Source organism: Mesoplodon bidens, assembly GCF_964165515.1.
Source record: "Mesoplodon bidens genome assembly, chromosome: 2".
Lineage (NCBI taxonomy): Eukaryota > Metazoa > Chordata > Mammalia > Artiodactyla > Ziphiidae > Mesoplodon > Mesoplodon bidens.
In genome coordinates, this window is record NC_138177.1 from 156,616,141 (window position 1) to 156,637,580 (window position 21,440).

General features: G+C 43.8%; 1 protein-coding gene across 6 annotated transcripts in view; it reads left to right on the plus strand.

Annotated features, from left to right (window-relative positions):
- Nucleotides 1–18,648, plus strand: part of MEAF6 (MYST/Esa1 associated factor 6) — a 29,969-nt gene extending 11,321 nt beyond the window's left edge. Inside the window, exons 5-8 of one of the 6 annotated variants that reach the window (XR_014015129.1) lie at nucleotides 8,739–8,931; nucleotides 12,510–12,567; nucleotides 13,202–13,235; nucleotides 13,722–13,848. Coding sequence is in view for 5 of the 6 variants with exons in the window: in XM_081225264.1 (XP_081081390.1) it covers nucleotides 8,739–8,931; nucleotides 13,202–13,289 (281 nt within the window). In the remaining variant the exon portion in view is untranslated. The other 5 variants (XM_081225265.1, XM_081225267.1, XM_081225266.1 and 2 more) reach the window with 5 other exon arrangements.
- The last annotated feature ends 2,792 nt before the right edge of the window (nucleotides 18,649–21,440 follow it).

Genomic DNA, 21,440 nt, shown 5'->3' on the forward strand with positions numbered 1-21,440 from the left:
AAAGATTAAGCAACAAGTCAGTTTTCTTAACATCCCCTCGTATTGTCCCCCGTGTTAGATCCCCTAGTCTGACAGTTATGACTCTGCTCAACCTGTCGTTCCATTTCACCTGTCATTTCTCAAGCTCTCTGTTTAAAAGGTGTTGTTTGATTTATTTGTCCCAAATACCTTGTGTTTTCTCACCTCTGCACTTTTTTGCATGTGCTATTTTTTGTACTTATCTTGGCTCTCATTTTTCAAGGTCCAGTTTAAATTCCACCCCCTCAGTGAAGCTTTTCCTGAACAATCCGCTCTTTCTTCTCTGACTCCCATAATACTTAGTATCCACATCATCCCTTTGGGACATTGGTTACTGCCTAGACTCTATTCATAGGCCTTTGATTTGACTTACGCTGCTTTGTTTGTGTTTGCATGTGTGCGTGTGTACACGTGTACCCACTTTATAGAATATGACCAATTCATCCATCCATTTACTCAGAACTCCCATAGCAACTGGCCCCAAATGAGTAAATAGTTGGTTTTGCTCCTCAGTGTATTTGAGTAGAATTGCAACATAGAGAAAATTTGCCGTATCTAACTTGCCTTCCTTACTTGTTTCCCACCTTTTTAGTTAACCCTTCTCTCCCCTGTGCCCAGCCCCTCCTCAGTTAGTTCTGTGTCCCTTCTGCAATCCTGTCTGTGATCCAAAGCTTTTGTGACTACATGCCCTGTCAGCCTGCTCCTTCCCCAACCAGTGCCTCCACCATTTGCATTTTCATAGATGACTTTTTTTTTTTTTTTTTTTTTTTTCGCGGTACGTGGGCCTCTCACCCTTGTGGCCTCTCCCGCTGCGGAGCACAGGCTCCAGACGCGCAGGCTCAGTGGCCATGGCTCACGGGCCCAGCCGCTCCGCGGCATGTGGGATCCTCCCGGACTGGGGCACGAACCCGCGTTCCCTGCATCGGCAGGCGGACTCCCAACCACTGCGCCACCAGGGAAGCCCAGAGATGACATTTTTTATCTGAATAAATAGGATTGAGTACGTTAGAGGAAGGCTGTCCTGACCATACTTCTCCATCTTAGGCTCATCTTTTTATATTTCGTTAGATTTTTTTTTTTAACTTTTTAACCCTATTGTGAGGGTTGTATGTATTAATATATTTGAAGTGTGTACAGCAGTGCCTGGCTTATGGTAAGGACTGTCTGTGTCAGCTGTTGTTAGCATCTTGCAGTCTTATTTATTTACTTTTTATAAATTTATTTATTTTATTTATTTTTATTTTTGACTGCGTTGGGTCTTTGTTGCTGCGCATGGGCTTTCTCTAGTTGCAGCGAGCGGGGGCTACCCTTTGTTGTGGTGCGCGGGCTTCTCATTGCGGTGGCTTCTCTTGTTGAGGAGCACGGGCTCTAGGCGCACGGGCTTCAATAGTTGTGGCACATGGGCTAAGTAGTTGTGGTGCACGGGCTTAGTTGCTCTGCAGCATGTGGGATCCTCCCGGACCAGGGCTCAAACCCGTGTCCCCTGCATTAGTAGGCGGATTCTTAACCACTGTGCCACCAGGGAAACCCTATTTCTTTATTTATTTGGCTGCGTCGGGTCTTAGTTGCCACACGTGAGATCTTTATTGCAGCATGCAGAATCTTTTTTGTTGCGGTGCACAGCCTCTTCATTGTGGCACGCAGGCTTCTCTCTAGTTGTGGTGTGCGGGGGCTACTCTTCGTCGCAGTGCGCAGGCTTCTCACTGAGGTGGCTTCTCTTGTTGCGGAGCATGGGTTCTAGGCATGCGGGCTCAGTAGTTGTGGCTTGTGGGCTCTAGGGCGCAGGCTCAGTAGTTGTGGCGCACAGGCTTAGTTGCTTCGCGGCATGTGGGATCTTCCCGGACCAGGGCTCGAACCCGTGTCCCCTGCATTGGCAGGCGGATTCTTAACCACTGTGCCACATGAAGTCCTACATTGTTTTTAAAAGCCAGAAAATACCCCCTAGTCTGGTTGTTCCTCCTCTGTTGATGAATATTCCCATCATCTCCCTTTTCCACTGCTATGAACAGTGTCACAGTAAACATCCTTGTACCCGTATGCTTTTTTGCAGTGGAGTTTTAATTTCTGTATGACAGCGTCCCAGAAGTGTCACTACTGTGTCGAAGAATGATTTTCATAAATATAGCCCAGTTACTTTCTGTAGTATGAAGGGAAATGTATATTTGGTCTTTGTCCCCTTTCCTGGCACACAGCTCCTAAAACTCTTGGACTCTCCAGAATATTAAGAATGACTAGCATGGGACTTCCCTGGTGGCGCAGTGGTTAAGAATCCACCTGCCAATGCAGAGGACACGCGTTCGAGCCCTGGTCCATGAAGATCCCACATGCCGCAGAGCACATAAGCTCGTGTGCCACAGCTACTGAGCCCGCGCTCTAGAGCCTGCGAGCCACAACTACTGAAGCCCACTTGCCTAGAGCCTGTGCTCCACAACAAGAGAAGCCACCACAATGAGAAGCCTGCGCACCGCAATGAAGAGTAGACCCCACTCGCCGCAACTAGAGAAAGCCCGTGCACAGCAATGAAGACCCAACACAGCCAAAAATAAATAAATACATAAATAAATTTTAAAAAAAAAGAATGACTAGCATGCAAAAGAGTAGTCTTTTGTATGCTAATGAGATGACCGGTGGCTGTGTTCACCACCCCTCCCTCGTCCACAGATAGCATCAGGTGGGGGCTGGTCACCCAAAAGACCAGTCCTTGACTAGAAGTTTGGAACTTTCAGCCTTAACCCTGAAACCTCCAGGGAGGGGAAGGGGGCTGGAGATTGAGCTCATCACCAATGGCTAGTGACTTAATGAGTCATGCCTGCATAATGAAATTTCCGTAAAAACCCCTAAATGATGGGAATTTCTCTTGGTGAACATGGTGCAGTGCTGGGAAGGTTCCCAGCCCAGAGAAGGCAAGGAAGCTCCATGCCGCTCCCCATACCTTGCCCTGTGTGCCTCTTTCATTAGCCTGTTTCTGAGTTGTATCCTTTGTAATAAAGCATGTTCGTGACTCTAGCAAATTATTGACCCTGAGGCGGGGGTTGTGGTACCCCTGATTTATGGCTGGTCTGTTGGATGTCTGGGAGGCCCAGGACTGGTGACTGGTGTCTGAAGTAGGGGGCACTCTTGTGGGACTGAGCCCTTAAGTTGTGGGTTCTGCCCTGACTCCAGTAGTTAGTGTCAGAATTAAATTCAAGTGTTGGTGTCTGGGGAATCAGGGAATTGGTCGTTGGTGTTGGAAAACACCCTGGACTTTCCAAGACGAGTCTTGCCATTCCCATCCTTAAAGGCATACCTTGGGAGGGCCTGTGACAGATACACTGGGGTAGAATAAGGGGGAAAAAGATTACGTTTAAACTCTTTCATTAGAGTGAATTTTTAATCTATGCAAATACAGACAAAACAATGAATCCCTGTGTACCCATCACACTGCCCCCAAACCATCACACTGTGGCCAGTCCTGTCCTATCCACACCCTACCTACCCTCACCTCCACCCCCTGTATTATGTTGAAAAATCTCAGAAATCTACCCCCGTTTCTTGTATACATATTCTAGTATGTTGGGGTTTTTTTAAAATTTTTTTAAAATTTATTTTTGGCTGCGTTGGGTCTTTGTTGCTGCATGTGGGCTTTCTCTAGTCCTGGCGAGCAGGGGCTACTCTTCATTGCGGTGCGCAGGCTTCTCGTTGCAGAGCACGGGCTCTAGGTGTGCGGGCCTCAGTAGTTGCAGCACATGGGCTCAGTAGTTGCGGCTCGCGGGCTGTAGTGCACAGAATCAGTAGTTGTGGCGCATGGGCTCAGTTGCTCCGCAGCATGTGGGATCTTCCCGGACCAGGGATCGAACCCATGTCCCCTGTATTGGCAGGCGGATTCTCAACCACTGCGCCACCAGGGAAGTCCCTTTCAGTATGTATTGCCAAATGATAGTTTTTAAATTGTGGCAAGAACACTAAACATAAGATCTACAGATTTTTTTTTTTTACTTTTTAATTTATTTTTGGCTGCATTGGGTTTTCGTTGCTGTGTGCAGGCTTTCTCTAGTTGCAGCGAGCGGGGACTACTCTTCATTGTGGTGCGTGGGCTTCTCATTGCGGTGGCTTCTCTTGTTGCGGAACATGGGCTCTAGGCACGCAGGCTTCAGTAGTTGCAGCGTGTGGGCTCAGTAGTTGTGGTTTGCAGGCTCTAGAGCGCAGGCTCAGTAGTTGTGGCGCATGGGCTTGGTTGCTCCACAGCATGTGGGATCTTCCCAGACCAGGGCTCGAACCAGTGTCCCCTGCACTGGCAGGTGGATTCTTAACCACTGCACCACCAAGGGAGTCCAGACCTACAGATTTTTAAGTGCACAATACAATAGTCTTAACTGTACAGAGTTGCACTGCAGATCTCTAGGACTTAATTGTCTTGCATGACTGAAACTTTATACTCATTAAACAGCAACTCCCCCCTCCCCCCTCCCCCCAGCCACTGGCAACCACCATTCTACTTTCTGCTTCTGTGAGTTTGACTGTTTTAGATACCTCATTGGAGTGGAATCATGCAGTATTTGTTTTTCTGTGACTGGCTTATTTCACTTAGCATAACGTCCTCCAGGTTCATCCATGTTGTGGCATATGACAGGATTTCCTTCTTTTTAAGGCTGAATAATATATTCCATTGTTATGTGAATACCACATTTTCTTTTTTTAAAATAAATTTATTTATTTTATTTTTGGCTGCGTTGGGTCCTTGTTGCGCATGGGCTTTCTTTTAGTTGCGGCGAGCGGGGGCTACTCTTTGTTGTGGTGCATTGGCTTCTCATTGCAGTGGCTTCTCTTGTTGCGAGCACGGGCTCTAGGCTCATGGGCTTCAGTAGTTGTGGCACTCGGGCTCAGTAGTTGTGGCTTGCAGGCTCAGCAGCTGTGGCACACGGGCTTAGTTGCTCCACGGCATGTGGGATCTTCCCAGACCAGAGCTCGAACTCGTGTCCCCTGTGTTGGTAGGCAGATTTTTAACCGCTGCGCCACCAGGGAAGCCCTACCACAGTTTCTTTATCCGTTCATCTATTGACAGACATTTAAGTCGTTTCCACATTTGGGCTATTGAATAATGCTGCAATGAACATGGGAGTGCACATATCTCTTCAAGATCCTGATCTCAGTTCTTTTGGATAAATACCCATAAGTGGGGTTACTGAATCATATGGTAGTTATATAAATGATAGGCCCTTTACACTATAATCACACTTAAAAACCCCCAAACAGAGCATGTATTAGTACTGCATTTCTTTTTAATGCTGAATAATACAGGCATACTTTGTTTTATTGCACTTTGCAGATACTGCATTTTTTACAAATTGAATGTTTGTGGCAACCCTGTGCTGTCAGTTGATGGTTAGCACTTTTTAGCAATAATATATTTTTAAATTAAGGTATGTACATTTTTTTAGACATAATGCTGTTGCACACTTAATAGACTCAGTATAGTGTAAACATAACTTTTTTTTTTTTTTTAAACATAACTTTTATATGCACTGGGAAACCAAAAAATTTGTGTAACTCACATTATTTTGATACTCGCTTTATTGTGGTGTCTAGAACCAAATCCACAATGTCTCCGAGCTGTGCCTATATTCCATTGCGTGGATATACCACATTTTATTTATGCATTTATCAGTTGATGGACATTTTGCTGCTGTGAATAATACTTCTGTGAACATTTATGACCAGTTTTGTGTGAACATGTTATCATTTCTCTTGGATATATACTCAGGAGTGGAATTGCTGGTGATTTGTTAACTCAATGTTTGATCTTTTGAGGAACTGCCAAACTGTCTTCCAAGTTGGCTGTACAATTTATATTCCCATCAGCAGTGTTTGAAGGTTCCAGTTTCTCCACATCTTCACCAACACTTGTTACTGTTTGTCTTTCCATTATAGTTACCCTAGTGGGTAGGCAGTGCTATCTCATTGTAGTTTTGATTTGCATTTCCCTAATGGCTAATGATGTTGTGCATCTTTTCCTGTGCTTATTGGCCATTTGTATATCTTCTTTTGAGAAATGTGTATTCAAATCCATTGCTGATGTTTTTAATTTTTTTTTGTCTTTTTATTATTGAGGTCTAAGAGTTCTTTATGTATTCTAGATACAGGTCTTTATCAGATATATGATGTGCAAATAATTTTCTCCCATTCTGTGGGTTGTGATTTTTTTTTTCTAGTTAGCATTGGTTTTATAACATATAAGTTTGATATGTACAACATTATACTTTGACTTCTGTATATACTACAGTGTTCTCACCACCAAAAGTTTAGTTTCCATCTGTCACCATATAGCTGACCCCCTTTGCCCATTTTGCCCTCACCTCACCCCTGTGGGTTGTTTTACTTTTTGGGTGATATTTGCAGTTCAAGAGTTTTACGTACATGATATAGTTCACTTTACATATTTTTTGTTTTGTCATGCTTGCTTTTGTGGTCTTATCTAAGAAACCATTGCCTAATCCAACAGATTCTAAGAGTTTTATAGCTCCTACATTTAGGTCTCTGATCCATTTTGAGTTAATTTTTGTATATGGTGTGAGATAGGGTTCCAATTTCATTCTTTTGCATGTGGATATCCAGTTATCTTAGCACCATTTGTCAAAAGATGATTCTTTTTTCATGGAATTGTCTTGTCATTCTTGTTGAAAATCAATTGACCATAAATGTAAGGATTTATATCTGGACTCTGAATTCTGTTCCCTTGACCTATATGTCTATTCTTATGCTTGTACCATGCAGTCTTGGTTACTCTAGCTTTGTGTAGTAAGTTTTGAAGTTCTTGTGCTAATTTTTATATGAAATCAGTTTTCCTGAACCTCAGGACAGGGTTGGTCAGTATACTTTTTCTAGCTTCCTAGTTTTAGAGCTCCTTCTTCTGTTGTTTTCACGAAGTGTTCAAAAATAGGGTTTCATGATTGCTGAGATCTGCTTCTATTTCTCTCTTCTGCTTTTTTGGGATTGCCTCTTTCTTTTAGCTCTCATATTCATGTGCTACTCAGTTTGAAATCTCTTCCCAGTAGTTTGTAATACAAAGACATAAAAAGAAGAAAGGTGGTCCCTGGTTCTGCTGTCCACATAACCCCTTTTGACAGTTTTTAGAAACAGGTAATGTATGTACATATTTAGGATTCTTCAGCAGTTCAGTAAAGTGAAAGTCTTCTCCTCCCCCATCCTTTTGTATTAAGAGTTTCAAGAAATTCCTTTCAGGAAGAAAAAGTATACATTTACTAAAATACATGTAATTTTTCTTAAAAACATATTTATGCAAATTGTTCTTGAAACTTGCTTATTTAATATATCTGAGGGATGTTTTAAAATTGGGAATATATACAAACAGTAAATGCTGGAGAGGGTGTGGAGAAAAGGGAAACCTCTTGCACTGTTGGTGGGAATGTAAATTGATACAGCCACTGTGGAGAACAGTATGGAGGTTCCTTAAAAAACTAAAAAAAACCTATCATACGACCCAGCAATCCCACTACTGGGCATATACCCTGAGAAAACCATAATTCAAAAAGAGTCATGTACCACAGTGTTCATTGCAGCTCTGTTTACAATAGCCAGGACATGGAAGCACCCTAAGTGTCTATCGACAGATGAATGGATAAAGAAGATGTGGCACATACACATATGTACAATGGAATATTACTCAGCCATAAAGAGAAACGAAACTGAGTTATTTGTAGTGAGGTGGATGGACCTAGAGTCTGTCATACAGAGTGAAGTAAGTCAGAAAGAGAAAAACAAATACTGTATGCTAACGCATATATATGGAATCTAAAAAAAAAAAAATCGTTCTGAAGAACCTAGGGGTAGGACAGGATTAAAGACGCAGACGTAGAGAATGGACTTGAGGACATGGGGAGGGGAAGGGTAAGCAGGGACGAAGTGAGAGAGTGGCATGGACATATATACACAACCAAACGTAAAATGGATGGCTAGTGGGAAGCAGCTGCATAGCACAGGGAGATCAGCTCGGTGCTTTGTGACCACTTAGAGGGGTGGGATAGGGAGGGTGGGAGGGAGGCGAAAGAGGGAGGAGATATGGGGATACATGTATATGTATAGCTGATTCACTTTGTTATACAGCAGAAACTAACACACCATTGTAAAGCAATTATACTCCAATAAAGATGTTAAAAATAAATAAATTTTAAAAATTGGGAATATCTGTCAGCTGAAGGGTATTACCACTTTTAAAATAATGTTCTTAAGGCTTCTCAGAGTAACATAGGTAATGGGGCTCTTCTCCTCCTGGGCCCTTTTTCTTGATGGAAAGTCAGGATTCCCATGTGGTCTGGGGAAGGAACCAGGGCCAGCTGTAGGACGTTTTCCCAAGGTCATCTCTCACCTCCTGAAGACCTATGTAATGTTTTTGATAATGCTTCTTGTGTAATTATTAATCCCATTAGCATATTCTTGTTTAAATAACCTTTATGTACCGAGGTTATCTTGGTTCTATGGTCCAATCTCCCAGCTGTCCTTAGGTCTGTTGCCTCTGGTTACATTGTTTCAGATTACAGGTTTCTCAGGAACTCTGGTAACTTTGACTGTATGTATCTTCCTGTCAGTTAGAACATATGGTCCTTGAGGGTAGGAAACAAGTCTTTTTCTATGTGTTAGTGCTCAGAAAATCTTTCCTGACTGGTGGACAAACTGCCTGAGGAGTACTGATGATGCTTTGGGGGACTTGTGTTTATTCCCTCCAGGGGAGCCAGGAAGTGGGACGGAAAGTGATACTTCTCCAGACTTCCACAATCAGGAAAATGAGCCCAGCCAGGAGGATCCTGAGGATCTGGATGGATCTGTGCAGGGAGTGAAACCTCAGAAGGCTGCTTCTTCTACTTCCTCAGGGAGTCATCATAGCAGCCATAAAAAACGAAAGAATAAAAACCGGCACAGGTCAGTGGTAGGGACCACCTTTCCCCACCCTCTATGCCCCCACCCTATCCCCACCCACTTAGAGCTTCCGTGACCATTGCTGTGAAGGGACTTTAATAGAATAAACAATTTTCAGGATTGGTGTGGTCTTTTCTGTTGCTGATGGGAAGAAATTCATTTGGTCCAAGTGAAACAGGCTAATTTTTCTCTAAGGGGGGAATTAGTGGGCATTAGAGTAACTGTGAAGGAAGACATCCTTCTCAGTGTTTCTCGTGTAGAAGAATTTGATTCCATAAAACTTCTGTTTAATACAGTGAATTTGAAGTCCTTTCGGAAGAGAAAAAGGGAAGCAGAAATGGAATCTGTGTACTGGTATTTGGAAAATGCCACTAGCATGTGTTGGGAAGCTGAAAAGTGGGAGAAGTCTTTTGCTCCTAATCCTGATCCCTGCCTGTTCTTGTTCCCTGGAGGATGGACAGAACTGACCTGACAGTGCCTTTATGCTTTTTAAATACAAGTTTTTTGATTGCTTATGATTTCTCTATTTTTACATATCTTTGTAAAATGCTGATTTCAGCAGTATAAGGACTATAAGAGCACCTTCCTAGAAAATACTTGTTTGTTCACTGTGTTTTTTTGCAGTGCCTAATGAGATAGGAATCACATCAGTGGACAGAGAGGTCAGGTGCCACCCAGAGAGGATTTTAGCATTCACTCTGCTTGGGGTTCATATGATAATGCCGGGGCCTGTTAGCTCAGGTAATTGGTAATTATACAGCTGAACTCAGAGAGGGTAAAGCAGTAGTTTCTAGAGGAAGGGATGGCCTCAAACCTTCTTCTGGGAGGTATGAAAACCAGATATCCACCAGGTTGGCTTTTGTCCTGCTCCCCTTAGGAGCCTGCATGCTGAGGAGATGAAAGGGGGCGTGCAAGAAACGGGTGGGCTTCCCTGTGCCAGTCAGTTTGCTTCTGGCCTGGGTTGTCCCATAGAACATTCCCTCAGGCACCCAGGATATTAACAGTTGTTAACCTTTGCCAGATGTGGCATACAGCGATAATACAGAAGTAACTCTAATGGGTTTAAGCCTCCTTGGCATCAACTGATTCTTTAATTCTTTTAAGAGTTTTTCTTGTCAATGGTGGTAGTGGTTTTCAGACCCACAAACAGTATATCTATCCTCCGGATAGTGACTAAGGACTGCAGCTTATCATTTTTCTGCAAACCAGAAATCACCACGCCAATCTCATAAGTGCAGTAACAGAGAGCAAAAATTGCATCTCTCTCTTTCTTTTTTTTTTTTTTTTTTGGTAAGGCTACAGCTTAATCGCTGTGACAGGACTGACGCTAGTTTATCATAAACAGCAGAGATCCATACTCTTAAAAATATTTTTTTTAATTGTCAAGATAAAAAGGTCATGCTCTGTGTTGCTTTCATTAAGTTTACACCAGTGTCATTTTAAATGGGATAATTATTTTCCTACTTCAGAGTATCTAGAGGAGGGGTAAATTCCTTGAAAGTTTCTGGGACACTTTCTCCATTCCTGGTACACTAGACTCTATTGATAGCTATTGTTTATTTCAGGTAATACCTTATTTTCCTTAATGATACTGATCAGCTGATAAAAGGGAATTAGGCATTGAACTTAACTTTCTTCTTGCAGATTGATGGTAGATTTCCATAGTAACAGCATTTCCTACCCTTTCCTCTCCTGGCCCTAGGAACTAACTCCTTCCAGAAATATACTAGGATTTAAAAAGATACTTGATGTTAGTTACTGCCTTCACAATGGGGCTTTCTGTTTGGAAAGCAGGATCCTTTTGTGTTCCCCAGGTTCAGTATCCTGCTGGGTTTACCTTCTCAGATTCCTGCCATCTTTAGTCGGGAATTGTGTCTGGCCCAAACCCCTTGCCCCTGACTAATGTCTTAGTGGGTCTGACTGATTGGGGGACGGGCGTGAGGGAGCACTTTGTCTACACGTTTGTAACTTTGCTCCCAGTACAGTGTCGTTTCTCCTTCAATGTACCACACCCCATATTGTCAGATAAAAGTCAACAGTAAATTATTTCAACAAAAGTCTGAATACCCACCATGTGGAAGACACTGTTTAGTGATGAGTAAAGCAAAGTGGAAATAAATAAGTACCCTAGCAAAAAAGGAAGAACTTTGAATTTGTCCTCTTTAGGAATATAAAAATCTATCAGATAATTTTTAGCATTCATGAATGATCACAAGATTCTAAAGTCTTATATTTTACGTGATATCTGAAGGATAAGTCCGAGTGTCTTTAAAGAAAAAAATTGAAATCAGTATAACCTATAGCTGCTCTTACAGGTTTTTGATACTGTACCAAGCTCTAGAATTCTAGGTAGTTTGTGACGTTTTCATGAAATAGGTACAGTCTACTTCTTTAATTTCTGAACAAAGTTAAGTTAGGCTGAAAGTTGAATTTCTGACAGTTCCTGGTTTGTACACTTACTGTATACTTTTCCCAAATGTCCTAAGTGAAACTGTTGCATAAAGGTTATTGAAGTTAAGCTTTCTTCCAGCTTCACTCTTGCAAACATTGGCTAGTAGGAAATACAACCACTATGCATATTGTTCTACCTCCTGTCTACAGTCTGAAAGGCTCTGGAGCCAGCTAAGGAGCTGGTGTCGTGCCCCTGGTTAACATTTGCTTTGGAGGTCTGCCCAGCCCGTGGTCTGTTAGCGGCGATGGCCCAAAACGGCCTTCTCCTCTAGGCTGCTTCCATCTGGACCCTTACGGCTTGGGTGCTTGTGGATGTCAACTTCCCTTTGTTTCAGTAGGCGCACTGCAGACTTCGGCGTTCCATAATTGTAGCCCTGGCATAAACCGTTAACTGCCCTCACCAGTTCAGGGGCAGAGTAATATGGCTCTGTGGTTTTTGGAATTAGACTCTGATTCAACCCTTGGCTTCTAGCATGAATGCAGAGAAAAGGAGTACCATGTTTGGACATGCTTAAATACAAAACCCGAGTTAGAAATTGCAAAATGTTTTCTATTTTCAAAAATGTATGATATTTTTATCTTTCATTTTAGTGAAAGCATATTATGCCGAGTTGTTGGTACTGTCTTCAAAGCACTTTTCATTATGTGACTAAACCCTTTGTTCTCTATTTCTTCTAAATGCCCTGTTTATTTTTCATTATAATTAAATATTTTAAAAGTTCTAACTCTGAATCTGGCAGTTAATAGAAGCCCTGCAGGTATCTAGTTTTCTAATGAAATAACTTTTCTTTTTATAGTCTGTTCTTCTGATATGAAATCCATTGAGGGAAGGGAATCTCCCAACCACAGAATCTTTGATGTTTGAAACTTTGTGGCTTAAGATTCTTAAAAGTGATTTTGTTTCTACAAATCTTGCTAGGGTGGCTAATCAACTAATTTATTCAATTAGGATATTAATTTCTATTGCTTTCTTCCTTTCAAATGCTGCCCCTCAGCCCGTCTGGCATGTTTGATTATGACTTTGAGTAAGTTTGATTTGAATTAGTATTTGTGCTGTGTTGTTTAGTGTGTAGAGACAAATATGCCTTTCTGAGACCTTTCTAACCCATAGTTTATCTGTTTAATTGTAGGTATGTATATTAGGTTAGGCTGGGAAGTTTTTTTTAAAAACAGAAAAACGTGATGGAGGTAACATTTTATTTAATAACTTAAGCAAAATTAAGTAAACTTCACTTTTATGCATTTTAATTTCTTTAAAAATAGATAACCTTTACTTTGATTAATATTTAAATTGATATCCTGGCTTTGCTTCATAAGGAGATTGATAGTTTAAGATCTTGATGTTTTGCTCTGGAAAGATTTAAAAATTGAAATTTGTTGAATTTCTTTTGTGTTTCATGTCCAGGAATACAAACTCCTAGTCTCTTTCCTGTTCTTAATCACTCAGTGTCTCAGTGATTATCAGCAGCATAGTTGCAGAGCTAACACATTAACGTAGAGCATGCCCTCTTAATCCAAGCTCTTTAACGTGTAATTTTGGAATAATTTTTAAAAATTGTGCGACTTTTATAACTGCTATAGTGTATTTCTTTTTGAGTCATCTAAGTTTACCTTGTGGCGAGAGTATCTGCCACATGTTTTTAATAAATACTTGCTTAATAATATCTGGGTAAACAACTAAATATGACATAGTCTAATGAAGAATGTGGATTTTACTTAACCAAATAGTCTTTGTTATAGCTTGTGCCCTATGCAGTAGCTGATTCTTGGACCCGTTTTCTGTAAATTAAAATGCAAATATCTTTTATCTTTCCTATCACAGGATTGATCTGAAGTTAAACAAAAAACCACGAGCTGTAAGTATCAGCCAGACCATTTCAGAGAGGCTGGTGATTTTTGTAGATGGTTAGAAAAACGTATTTGTCTTCAGAGCTTGAGTGTTCCTAATCTGGGGTCACAGTTCTTGTTTTAAAGTCTGGGGTATCCATCTGGATGCACTTTGACTTTTAGGTTTGTGTACTTTCTTTATATTTTGGAGAGAGAAAGGCTCACATATTTTTTACTGAAGAAAAATTCGCTTTGATTAAATAATGAACTGTTAATACTACCCCTCCTCACCACCCCCATGCCTCTAACTGGTGAGTTTCAGGTCTAATAAGGCAGAATTGATGTTTCTGTCCCTTTGTGGATTCAGAAGACAAGCCATTTTCGATGTGAAATATTGTCTGTCATATTTGAAATAGAATCTTTGGCTACAGAGCAATAGCCTAGCAGGGTTGTTGGTGAGAATTTATCAATGTTCTGCTGAGAATAAGTTGGGACTTTTGTTTTTCTCTCTTCAGGATTATTAGAAGACTCATTAGTGCAGAAGCGTCCAGGCTATAGAGCCCTGCTTCCCTCCTCCGACCTCACAAAGATAAACACCCCTCACCTGGCTGCGTGGCCATCCATCTCTGCTTTCCCAGACCCGGTGCCTGTGACTCTGAGTAGTTTGTTCTGAAATGTGGTGACAAACAAGTCGTTTCTGTAAGACCATATCGGAGCATTTATTTTGTGTCATTTTCAGTAACAATTGCAGGAAGACCCAAGACATTGTTTTAAGCCCAGCAAGTTGCTAACTGTGCATTTCTCACTTCTTGGAACCAATGTCTCTCCCGTTAAACTGGCTGGCACCAGCTTCATCTGTGATGCGCATCGAGAAATGTTCTCTAGGTTTGTTTTATGCTGAATGTAGAACAAGTCACATTTCAGAGGGAGGCTGTAAATATCTGGCGTTTTCTTATTTTGTTGGTGTTTTATCATTTTTCTATGATTGTTTTTACCATCTTATTTTCTTTTGGGACTTTTTGTAATGCCATTGTACAGCTCATACCTTCCTGCTGACATATCTGATAATCTGTTTCGTGCAGTTGCCAATATTCTTAACTGAAAATAATTTGGTTTACCATAAATAAAATGGGGACTTGGCTTTTTTTTTTTTTTTTTTTGCAGAGGGAAGGTAAAGAGTGTTTATTTAATAATTACTTATCTTAAATCTTTTTTGAGTTGGAAGCAGTTTCATGTTCAAGGAACAGGAAAGCTGAAAAACATAAGTTTAAATCAGTCCTTTTAAAATAGGTATTTTTATTCTTTTGTATAAATAAAATTTCACAGGCTTTGACTTCTCATCCTTCACTTTTAAACTTGAGATTGTTTTTTCACTTACTTATTTGTATCATGCCTTACGGAAATTTCTTTTTCCATCTTTTCTCTCTTTGATGGTATTTGCCTGATTAAATATTGCTCTAAAAATCACTAAGGCAAATGGAAAGGCTCTACATTGTACCCAAAGCTGATAACGCCTGGAGTCCTTGAGCAAAGTGAATGACAGGATCACCGAGAGGCCGCGATGCCCAGCAAATGCCCCTTCCTTTCAGGGTGGATGGGCTGAGGAGCCTGTTGATGGTTGTTACCTGCCTCTGGAGCAGCGGTCCACCTTGGCTGCACATTGGAATCACCTGGGATGCTTAAAAAAATACCAGTGCCTGGGTCCCACTCCCCAAGACTCTGACTCGGGTACAGCCTAGTATTGGGGATATTCGTTCGAAGAGTCCCTGGCATTCTGATAAGAAACCAAGTTGAGAACCACTGCATTAGGAGACTGGATTGTTCGATTTAAATCCTATGTCATGAATCAGTCTAAGGGATAAGCTGTGGGGCCTCACCTTTCCTTTGACTCTGTTTAGTCATAGTCCTTTACTTATGTCCATATCTTCATTAGAAAAAATATGTTCCATTTGTGGCAATATTGGTAGAGCTGAAATATGGATGGCGTCTATTATCAAAACACGTCTACCTTGTCAGATGTGCAAAAACTTCCTCTTGTTCTCAAATAAACTTTTTTTTTTTTTTTTTTTGACTCTGTGGCTATTTAGATGTCTTTGCCTATGTCTTTGGTAGCAGAACTTCAGGGATTTTTTAAGGAAGTAGTTTCTTATATAGATTGTTCCTTAAAAACAAAACTAAAGACAATGGAAACCAGAAGCTTTCTGTATCCTTTTTTGTCAGTCTCCTTTCCCCGGAGGGAAGGATGGGATCCCAGTGGTTTCCTTAACTCTGAGGACAGCACACAGCAAACCTGAAGATATTTCTGACTCTCACAGTTTGACTTTTGCTAGAGATAGAGTAGGACTACTCTTAAAAAGATATATTATTAAAAGCATATCTATGTGTATGAATACCTCTATGTATGTGTAATTATGGTTAGAGACATGGCTTGCTTTATACATATTTTCTCTATAAAGTTGAATCATTGATTAGGAGACCTCACAACTTTCCTGTAAGTTGTTCAGACATACTGGAGATACAAGAGTCTTGAGAGATCACTTAGGTTCCCTATGTTGGGCTGGTTTGGGAAAAAATGCCGGGAGATCCCTGCCTACCATACTTGTGATATTTGCAACTTTGGCTATCAGCTAAGCTTAAGTTTGCTTGAGTTTAAAAGAGGATAAGGTTATGACCTTGATGAAGTTCTTGATTAGAGGAACAACCTTCCTAGCGGAGGAACACGTGTATTTAGGTGGCAGTTGCCCTCGCAGTTCGTATCTGTGACACTTGGTGGAGGTGGTCTGCTGGGTGGCCTGTGTCCTCCCATCTTAGCTGCCCCCACCAGTGACCCCTGCCCTGGAATGGCTGCCAGGACCACTGAGAAGGTACTGCCTTCACCAGCTTGGTTGGGTTTGGAATAGTACTTGGCTTCCGGCCTTTAACCTTCTCATCTCTAAGATGGGAATAGGTTGTCCTTTGCTCCTTTTGGTAGTTACAAGATATTAAAAAAAAATCCAGGCACTTTATGTCTTACCCTGGGAGGATGGTACCTGTATAGAGCTTCCTAGGGAGTCTCAAGTACCCTCTTCCAGGAGATGAGGAAATAGCTCAAAGTGCTCTAAACACCATCAGACCCTAAAAGTTGAACATGGAGAACGGGAACAACCCACAAAGCAGGAGGTGAGAAGCTATTTGGGGCCCAGGGGAGGGAAGCGTTGTGAATTTGGACAGGGCTAGTGAGGGTTGAGAGCATGGCCTGTCGAAGCTGTTGTCTCCATCTTGGGGCCCTTTGGAGTGCTGTAGGAAATTGATCCATAATTAGGTTAAACGTTTACCCTATCATGGAGCTTATTCTCTTTGCTTAGAAGAAAATCCCTTGCTGTGAAAGAGGAGGAAGCAGGCATTAGCATTATTTCCGACTCCAAGATTGAGTTTTTGGGTGCTGGGGTAATGTAATGTAAGTACCCTGTAAGTATGTATTCTAAAGAGAGTATTCTTGACTTCTTGACCTGTGTGCCAAGTAAGGGAACTGAAACAAGTATTAAATGGCCTAAGCTTGAGAGCAGTAAGTATGCTGTTTTGAAACACTGTGTGACTTAGTTTTTGCTTTTATTCTGACTCCTCTGCCCCTTAGCCTTACTCCAAATTACTGAGGCATCATTACACTTAAAAACTCACATCGGAAGCCTGACTGGGGATGCTGCAGTGGGGGAGCAGGGCTGCGGTCTGCACACATTTACTTCTCCCAGGCTGGGGTCATATTGAGTCCCTGCGAGGGCGATGTGCTTGGGAGGTGCAGAGAGAAGAAGAAGGGGCTGAGGTTCTCATTCCTGTGTTAATCCAAGTTAACATCATCAGGCCTGAATTTTATAAGCGGTAAGCTTCATGATTTGAAACGGTTTTCCTCACTGAGATGGGCTGTGGCGGAGTTGATTCTGATCCCCACTTCAAAGGGTGCTGGTCTCCAAGGGGAGGGGTTGGGGGCTGGGAAGAACACGGCAGGCCTTTGGTTTATATTTACTTTCTGGCTCAGCCTTACTTAGTTCCTCACTTTGTGTTATATAATATGCAGAAATATTCATTCATTAGTACATGTAAGATAATTTGTAAATAAATATTAGGTTGAACCACAAGCAGTCAACCATTTTGATCTTCCAGAATGGCACTTATCATGGTTTAACAACATACACATGTTGGGGGTAGGTGTGCACCAACTTTTCACCGTTCGTGTACAAGAATAAACATTAGCTGAGAATTCCCTGGTGGTCTCGTGGTTAGGACTCCACGCTTGCACTGCTGTGGGCCAGGGATTGATCCCTGGTTGGGGAATGAAGATGCCATAATCCGCGTGGTGCCAAAAAAAAAAAAGGAATAAACATTAGAGACCCCTGGCCAATACAGCCCTCCTCAGATCCCCATCCCCACCCCCCATAACTTACTTCTCTACCCAAGGGTGCTTTAAAATATCTAATCTGGGGCTTCCTTGGTGGCGCAGTGGTTGAGAGTCTGCCTGCCAATGCAGGGGACGCGGGTTCATGCCCCGGTCCAGGAAGATCCCACATGCTGAGTGGCTGGGCCAGTGAGCCATGGCCACTGAGCCTGCGTGTCCAGAGCCTGTGCTCCGCAATGGGAGAGGCCACAGCAGTGAGAGGCCCGCATACCGCCAAAAAAAAAAAAAAAAAAAAAAGCAACAATCTAATCTGAATAAGTAATACATGCAAGTGGCATATATTCAAGTGGTACTGAAGTGCGGTCAGTGAAAAGTCAGTCCACTTGTCCCTCTGCTCCCAGTTGTCCTTCCCGGAGACAGTTTCCTGTGTACCCTTCCAGAAGAACCTTGTACATTCGTGAGCAACATGCACACGTATGTGTGACTATTACCGAAATGGGAGCATACTTTTTTCAGCTAGTAATATAGCTTAGAAAATGTTCTGTAAATGCAGCGGCCTCGTTTCTGTTGGCTACCTAATACTCCATTACATTTGTTACCAAAATCTATCTAACCCAGTCCTCTACTGATAGTGTTAATGTTACTTCCCATCTTTTGCTGTTTCAGGCAGTGTTGTGGTGCGTTACACACATCATTTTGCAAACACAGTGCTTAGCAGTGGGATGGCTGAGCCAAAGGGTTGAAATACGTGGAACTCACTGTGACTTTATCTTCCATATCACTTTAAAAATAGCAATACAGGGACTTCCCTGGTGGCGCAGTGGTGAAGAATCCGCCTGCCAATGCAGGAGACACAGGTTCAATCCCTGGTCTGGGAAGATCCCACATGCCGCGGAGCCACTGAGCCTCCGAGCCACAACTACTGAAGCCTGTGCGCCCTAGAGCCCGGGCGCCGCAACTACTGAAGCCCGCGTACCTAGAGCCCGTGTTCCACAGCAGAAGAGACCACCGCAGTGAGAAGCCTGTGCACCGCAAAGAAGAGGAGACCCCGCTCGCCGCAACTAGAGAAAGCCCGCGCTCAGCCAAACGAGGACCCAGTGCAGCCAAAAAAAAAAAAAAAAAAGGAATACAAGTATTTCTTTCTCCTTTTCCTTTCCTCCCTATTTGTCCTGTTCCTGAGAATTTTTCTTGGATAATTTGTTACCCAGAACAGTTGGAATTTTCTGGAACTCTAAACTTTGTAGGGCAGACTGTGAACTCTGGTGTTGCTTTCCAGGTGGAGCTGCAAAGACCACTGAGAATTCCCTGTTTTTGCCGTAGCACTTACTTTCCATATTTTTCTCTTTAGTTTTGTGTTTTCGGATCCTGCCAAGCATCCCAGTTTCTAGGCCCTGTGCTCAGGCCTGGGCTGGCAGCCCTGTGGGCTAAGCAGGCCCCCTGCTCCCCAGGCAGTCCTTACCAGGAGGTGCCAGCAGGTGGCAGGCAGAGCACCACAGCGCCCCTGGCCTTTAGCGAGGCTCTTCTCTGGAGAGCAGCCAGAATCGGAGCCTTTGGACCCTTCCCATGACCTGCCTCCTAGCAACCTCCTAACCCTGTGCGGTGGGTGGGTTGCCCAGTCCATTTCTCCCACCTACTTTTGCAGCCATTTCTTAAATGGGTGTGCAGCTTAAGATCACCCGTAGCGGCCTTGAGTCGGGCTTTGAGGCCACACCCCAGAATGACAGCCTGGGGCCTCCTCCCCGTCCAGGAACTAGCCGGAAGGATTTACATACCATGGCCTGGGAAGGCTTCATTTTCCTTAATTGTAGGGCCCTACTTCCTGTCCCTTTCAGCCAAATCTCCCACACCCTTCCCATGAACTAGGAGGCCCCCAGAACAGGCTCTTACTCACCACCCTCTACCCACCCTGCTATATGGTCTAGGGAAAAAAAATGAGCCAGAGGTTTGAGAATCCCTGGGGCAAAAGTGCTAGGATCCCGGAACTTCCTTCTTTAGCGGCAGGAACCCCTGGAGACCAGCTGGGCCCAGGGCTTGGGCTGATGGCACTACCCCTCCCCCAACTCTAGATTTGTGTCCCCTTGAATCCCAGTCTGTTTGTCATAGAGACCTGCCCAGCGCCTCCTTCAGGGCAGGGGGCTTGCCCTTCTGTGTAGGGGAGACACAGTCTGGCTTTTCCAGGGGACCTGGGGGGAGGAGGGAGGGCACAGAGCGTGGCAGGAAGAGGGAGGAAGTGGCAGCTGGATGGTGACTGGTGGCCTCTCCCAGCCACTCCCCCCTACCACCCTGCAGGAGACCAGTGCTGTTTGGGGTGTTAGCCGCACTGGGGTGGAGGTTGCCCAGGAGCTGCTCTCCTGGAGCCCCAAAGCTCTCCTGCTCCTAGTTTAGGCCCTCAGATCTTTAGGGACTGTAGGGTTTCGTCAGGCTGGCGCGGTGCGATGGGGACAGCGGGGGCGGGGACCTCCAGGCAGGGAATTGCATCCAGTTCTCTGCCAGGGAGGCCAAGGCTTCTGTAGTCATCCGGCGCCCCAGTGTGGTTAACCCGAGTGCAGGACAGAACTTGCAAGAAGACCCAGGGTCAGGCCCCTGCTGGTGAGAGCCCCAGGGTGGGGTGTAGGGGCCTAGGGGGGTTGGGGGAAGGGCTGGCAGGAGGCCATCCTCTGTGAGCGCCCCAGGGTCATTTCCCAATGCAGGGATTTGCATACGCTCCCCTTTGGCTTCTCAGCCCCTGGAACCAGGAAAACAAAAGGAGGAAAGAGCCGGCAGGGCAGTGACTGGAGCTTGATCCCCTCCAGCACCTCAGTGGCTTGAGATCCTGTCTCAGGGTCACGTTCTGGCCCTGCCACTCTCTCCTTCACACTTTTTTCCCCCCAAGTATTTCTATTTTCTTTTATTATTTAAAAAAAATTTTTTTTTTTTTTTTTGGCGGTACGCGTGCCTCTCACTGTTGTGGCCTCTCCTGTTGCGGAGCACAGGCTACGGACGCACAGGCTCAGCGGCCACGGCTCACAGACCTAGCCGCTCCGCGGCATGTGGGATCTTCCCGGACCCGGGCACGAACACGTGTCCCCTGCATCGGCAAGCGGACTCAACCACTGCGCCACCAGGGAAGCCCTATTTTAAAAAATTTTTATTGGAGTATCGTTGATTTACAATGTTGTGTTAGTTTCAGGTGTACAGCAAAGTGACTCAGTTATACATATACATATATCCGCTCTTTTTTAGATTCTTTTCCCCTATAGGTCATTACAGAGTACTGAGTAGAGTTCCCTGTGCTGTACAGCAGGTTCTTATTTGTTATCTGTTTTATGTACAGTAGTGTGTACATGTCCATCCCAATCTCCCAGTTCATCCCTCCCCAAACACCCCTTCCCCTTGGTAACCATAAGTTTGTTTTCTACAGCTGTGACTATTTTTGTTTTGTAAATAAGTTCATTTGTACCATTTTTTTAGATTCCACAGATAAGCAATATCACGTGGTACTTGTCTTTCTCTCCCACTTTACAACCGTGTTGTGAGGTAGGCCAGGAAGCCCAGGCCCCGAGAGGGCCGCCCAGGCCCCGAGAGGCCCCACAGCCAGTGAGGGGGACCCGAACCCAGGGCTGCTCCCTCCTGTGCTGCCACCAGCCACACTGAGGTGTCCTCTTGTCAAATCTAGGGAGAAGCAGGGACCATCATGTCCCTTTCACAGGCAGGGACGCTGAGGCCTCGTGAATAAAGATGCTTCAGCGGGTGGGGCAGGAGGTGGTGAGGAAAACTTCGCAGTTAAAACCCAAGTCCTGGGAAAGAAACATGCTGGGCATTGGGCCTGGCAGCCTCTGAGCAGCTCTGCCCGGAAGCCAGATTGAGAAAGAGGCCTGGAGGGGAA